This window comes from Herpailurus yagouaroundi, unplaced genomic scaffold, assembly GCF_014898765.1.
Source record: "Herpailurus yagouaroundi ecotype Mexico unplaced genomic scaffold, PumYag 195, whole genome shotgun sequence".
NCBI classification, from domain to species: domain Eukaryota; kingdom Metazoa; phylum Chordata; class Mammalia; order Carnivora; family Felidae; genus Herpailurus; species Herpailurus yagouaroundi.
The window spans coordinates 77942-83139 of record NW_024412426.1 but is presented as its reverse complement, the minus strand read 5'-3'; the positions used below and the strand labels follow the sequence as shown (position 1 = coordinate 83139).

General features: G+C 57.8%; 1 protein-coding gene across 1 annotated transcript; it reads left to right on the top strand.

Moving 5' to 3' along the window:
* The first annotated feature begins 503 nt into the window (after window positions 1–503).
* On the top strand, window positions 504–4736 carry LOC121011704 (uncharacterized). The gene is made up of 7 exons (XM_040446315.1): window positions 504–638; window positions 1152–1162; window positions 1804–2098; window positions 3393–3489; window positions 3987–4067; window positions 4192–4358; window positions 4468–4736. Exons 3-7 carry the CDS (start codon window positions 1815–1817, stop codon window positions 4535–4537), a joined length of 699 nt encoding a protein of 232 aa, XP_040302249.1. The 5' UTR covers window positions 504–638; window positions 1152–1162; window positions 1804–1814; the 3' UTR covers window positions 4538–4736.
* The last annotated feature ends 462 nt before the right edge of the window (window positions 4737–5198 follow it).

Here is a 5198-nt window from a genome sequence, read left to right as displayed (position 1 = left end):
GTGTGTATGTGTGTGTGAAACAAGCACGGCTGGGAATGACCGGTGCATACCTGGGATCTCTCTGTAGGCCCAAGAAGGCCTTGGAATGCTAGCCTCACGAGCTTCCTGCCCTTTGCCACCCCCCGATTTCCCACCCCCATTTTACAAGAGCAGTCACCACTGGCACCAGGGTCTCCACTGCCCTAGGAGAAATAAAGGAGGCGAGGACCGAGGAGCAGGGGGGAAGAATTCGGGAATCATGCAAAAACTCTGAATCGCCTTTGGAGACAGGCTGGGAGGGGAGTCGTTCCGCCCTAAATCTGGAGACAGTCAGTGGGCCCCGCAGGTCCCCCCCCGCCCGCACCGCCCCACAGCAAGGCTTCGGTCAAATTCTGGGAATTTCCCAACCCGTCGGCAGGGCTGCGGCAGATTTTCCCGGACGCGAGCGTGCCGTGCCCGCCGCGGCCGCTGGGTGGCGCGGCGCCGGGCACCGAGCGTGGGAAGCGCGGGCGCGCGGGCGGGCTGAGCTCACACTCCCGGGAAGCGGCCGCGGCGGAGCCGGGGTCCGCAGCGGCTGCGCATCGCGCGCCTCCCGCCGGGCGCTCGGGGGCTGCGAGGTGGGCTGAGCGGTCCCCCGGGAGGGAGGAGGCCGGCCGGAGGTGAGAGCGGGACCCCGTCAGGGTGTCGGGGAGTGGAGGGGGGGGGGGGAGTCACAGCGCGCCAGGCCTGCGGACGCTGTCCGAGGGCCCCGGGGCAGGGAGGGGGTCCCCGGGGGCGATGCCGGGCGAGGGGGGGTGGGCTGGCCGTGCTCGGCTCGCGCCCCACCCCCGCTGCGGCGCGGCCTCCGGGTGCTGCTGCCCTGGCCGCGTGGGTAGGAGCGGATCGCGGCCCGAGCAGCCCCGGTCGGCCCCCGGGCTCTGGGGCCAGGGCTGGCTGGGCGGGGGAGGTGGCGGAGCAGCACCCTGGCCCCGGCGCGGCAGCCCCTGCCCACTCCCACCTTGCGTTTCTCCGCTCCGCAGTGGGCGTGGTGCCCCTTTGCTGCAGAGGGGGCGCCCGGAGTTGAGGAAGGCAGTGGGGGAGGGAGAGCGCAGAGACAGGTGGTTGAGGGGGCGAGGGCTGGTGCGCCGAGGCTCGTGATATTAATGCGTATTTCTTTCTCCCCCCTTCCTCAGGGGGCGCGGAGGTGCGTGTGGAGGAGGCGGCGGGAAGGCCAGAGGCATGGCTCGGGAGAGAGGGCAGGCTGCCGGAGGTGCCACTGGGCTCCGGCTCCGATCAGCCCCCCCACCCCACCCCCCAAATTAATAAAGTGGGTGAGGTGGTGAGGGTGGAGGAGTTTGATGAACACCTGGCCCCGAACTGCCCCGAACTGCCCCCAGCCGGCCGCCTGGCTCCCGCGTGCATATCCGGGAGCCGCATACTCTGAGCACTCTGCAGAGGCCGGGGTGGTGGGGGGTTTGGTGAGGAAGCCCTCGGTTGAAGGAGCTGCAGCAACTGAGTCAGCTCCAGAGATAGGGGTTTTGGGGGGCGGGAGGTGAGGGGAAGTCTCCAGGCCTACAGCCCGTGTTCATAAGTGGTGGGAGGTGGGGTCTGTAGGGAAACAGGGTAATGTCCTTAGGACTCCCCCCCCCCCCTCCAGCTTTGTTCAGAGCCACAGACCAAAATTCCGGATTTGGCGTTTGCTACATGTGCTTATTTCTTTTTTCTTTCCCTTTCGGTTTATTTTGTTTTGTTTTTGTTTTTGTTTTTTTGTTTTGTTTTGGGGTTTTTGGGGGGGTTTTTGTTTTTTGGTTTTTTTTGTTTTGGTTTTTTTTTTGTTTTTTTTAGAGGAACTGCAAATGACAGAGCAGAGGGACGGCTGGCCCAGCCAATCCTGGAGCTGCTGCAGCACTTATTCCCCAAACAAACACGTTCTGGTGCAAGGACAGAGAGGAGGGGGCTGCTGGCTCACGCGCCACCCCCCCCGCCCCCGGGGACCACAGCCCCCTTGCTGCTCCCGTGTGGGAAGGACAGCCCGGCACCTTGGGCCACACAGACGGAGGCTGCCCTGGGCCAGGGTGAGTGATGATGGTGCTGCAGCCCCTCCCTGCTGCCCAGCGTGGGAAGAAGAATGCAGAGCCAGGCAAGTCTCTCTCTGTGTCCTCTGGGGTGGAAGGAGCGGGTATAGACAGGGCCGGGGCAGCCAGCTTTGGCATTGGTGGTGAAAGCCTTTACCTCCAGCCCCTTGGGTTTGGTTCCACCCCTGGCCTGTCCCTGGCACTCACCAACTGTGGCTATGTGCTTATTGGTGCCACCATGTTATATAACGCTTATATAATCTCCCAGGGCAAGCGCTGTGTCTCCGCTCTCGGGTCACGCCGACACTGTGTCCCTGTGGGAGGCAGGATCTGTGGAAGCTTCGGGGTGGACCTTCTCCTCCACTTGGCTCCTCCTCCCGATCCCTGGCGTAGGAGGGAGGGATGGGAGAACTGGGACCCATGCACACCAGCTGTCTGGGGCTCAGAAAGAGGAGTTGACTGGGCGGCCTCCTCACCTTCTTGCTTCTCTAGGCCCCCTTGTCCAGAGAACTGTCTGGTGGAGTGGATGCCCTTCTTGCGTTTTGAGGTCAGCATTGGTTCTTGGGGCCCCCTGGCATGGCCGATGGGTGTGGTGAGATGACCCCTAGGATGTGACAGAAGAATACGCAGTACCTAGGGTTGGATAGAGAGAGGCAGAGATTAACTCTGCTTTGAGGTTTATGAGCAGAAGTGACTAGAAGGATGGTAGTGGCCTTAGGAGAAATTTGGAGCAGGCCTAGGAGCTAGGGGATGGTCAGGGAAGGGTGTACAGGGAAGTGGATCAGACAGCAAAGATAAACATGGTGTTCTTTTACTGTACTCTCCACTGGGCTGTCCCTGGTTACCAGGGCAACAGAAGCAGTGATGAAAATCATGCCTTTCGTTCAGTGGAAAAATCTAGCTCCTCCTCCCGCCTCTTCCTTCTCTAATCGCCTGCGACCCATTGGGAGGTTGATGGCTCCAGGGATCAGAGACCCCAGTGTATCCCCATCAGGCCCCCCATTCCCCAGTGTTTTAATCATCTTGCCCCTTCCAGCATCCCTTATCTCCCCCAGAGCTCGGCAGTTGCGCAGGAGTTGGAGTGGAAGGAGGGGGAAGGGCACGGACGTCATTGCAGGGCAGGGCGAGCAGAGCGTGGGCAGAGACGTGGATGCAGGAATGACTGGCGCACGAGGAGGGTCGGGCACTGATCAGCTAGATGGCGCTTGTTTCTGGGGTGGTAGGACCTGGGGGTGGGAATAGTGGGTGAGGGCCCGCAGAGCCTAGCAGCCTAGGCTTCCCATAAATAGGGAATAGAAGGGCCTCAAGGTCTTTTTTGGGGTCTCAGCTCCCGATGAAAACCAGGGTTCATTCATTTAGCAGGGACTGGGTTCCTACCACGTTCGGTAAGGTTCTGGGAGCTGGGAAGACAGGACTGGCCCTTGACCTTGGAGAAATTGCAGTGGATAGGAGGAAGGTGGTGGGTATATAGGGGAAGATCAGCCTGGCTTTGTTACAAGCCTGGAATCTGGGACTCCAGGTGAGGAGACTCGTGGTGTTCCAGACTGGAAGTGATGGATTAGGGTGGAGCCTGAGGGAATGCAGAGGGAAGAGTCTTTCAGAGAGCCACTTTGGCTTGTGGCTAGGTCGTGGGGAGAAGGTGCTAAAATTTTGAGCCTTAGCGATTGACAGAAAAACCCGGATTCAGGCTTCTTTACAGGAACATCACGTTTGATTTGATGTTAGGCAACCTGCCTTCAAGACCACGGCCGTCCAAATTGAAATGTTTATGGTCAGGCAAATAAAGTTTGCAGTGGAAGCCAATTCTGGGAAAAGAACTTATAGGGAATTGCATTACCAAGCCTCGAAGGTGTAGGTCGCTGAGAACGTATGCAGGGAGAGTGAGCCCAGGGCCCTGGGCATCGGCCTAGAATTGGGCGAGGCTGTATATCTTGTACCTGTTTATGATCCCAGCGCCCGCCCAGACTGCTGGACCTGTTTCTGCTAATGAACACACACGTCTTCTATCAAACCACACCCCTTTTTGAAGTTCAGGTTTCTGTTTAAGTTTCCTTCTCCCTAGTAACTATGTCCAGGAGGCTATGTCCTGGAAAGATAGATATATACGCTTATTTCTCCACTCGTTCTCCTTGACCTTTGCTGTGCCATTCACTTATAGATTACTGAGAGGCCCCAAGTTGTGCCTGCTATAGCCACGAGCCATGGGTCTTTAATTAGCCTCCACCAGCAAGACTGTTTGTTCTGGTTCCTTCCCAGTCATCACTCTAGAGGAGTAAGAGCACTGCACAGAGCGTCAGGAGGCTTCTGCCAGCTACGTGGTCTCGGGTGAGGCTCTTCCGTTTCCAGGACTTAGTGCCTAGTCTGAGCGGTCTGGTTTCTTCCATGTCCAAAGCCTTCGGATTTGACATCCGAAGCTTTCTCCACCTCTGCCCAGGTTTCTGGTGCCGGGCAGGCGTTTTGACCGAGCTGCGCAGATTTCTCTGATGCTTTGTGGGAAGGAGTAGCAGAAATGGAGGCCTGCTCTCTAGGGTAGACCCCTGTCTCCAAAGTGGGTGGGCGCCCTCCAGAGGGAGTGTGGCCCTTGTCCATCTTGGGAATGTGGAAATGCGGGAAGAGCAGGTTTTCCCAGTCACCAAGCAGTTGGCAGGCTACAGCCCATAGGTCAGATGCCTGCTTTTGTAAATAAAGTTTTATTGGAACCCAGACGCGCCCATTGTTTATGTATCATCTATGGCTGCTTTCCCGCTAGGTTGGTATAGTTGAGTGGTGCAACAAAAACCATATGACCCGCAGTCCCGAAATACACTGTCCTGCCCTCTACGAAAAACTGTGCCGTAGACCAACAAAGTGCTTAGATCTCCACTGAGATGCTTAATTGTGGCCATTTCAGAGTCCTGTGGTTCTTGAAGATTCTGCATCGGGCCTTACTGTGTTATCCCATGAGAGGATGATATGGCAGTTGAGATAGTAGATTACTGGAATCAACCCGAAGATAGCCACCCTGTATCTGGGAAATCTCTTTCATTTTCATATTTCATATTTCCCTCGATGCCTTTGATTTGTCACCTCCAGCCTCACAGCCCCTTGTAGTGCCAGGGCCCTTAGAGATGCATTTGCAGAGAGCCTGCAGCCCAGCCTAGTTTGTCTGCCTGAGCCTGGCACTCA

Coding starts and splice junctions, on each gene's coding strand:
- LOC121011704 (XM_040446315.1), top strand. CDS start 1,815: ATGACAGAGCAGAGGGACGGCTGGCCCAGCCAATCCTGGAGCTGCTGC. Junction 2,099..3,392: donor GAAGAAGAATGCAGAGCCAG/GCAAGTCTCTCT, acceptor TCATTCATTTAG/CAGGGACTGGGTTCCTACCA. Junction 4,068..4,191: donor CACCCCTTTTTGAAGTTCAG/GTTTCTGTTTAA, acceptor ATTCACTTATAG/ATTACTGAGAGGCCCCAAGT.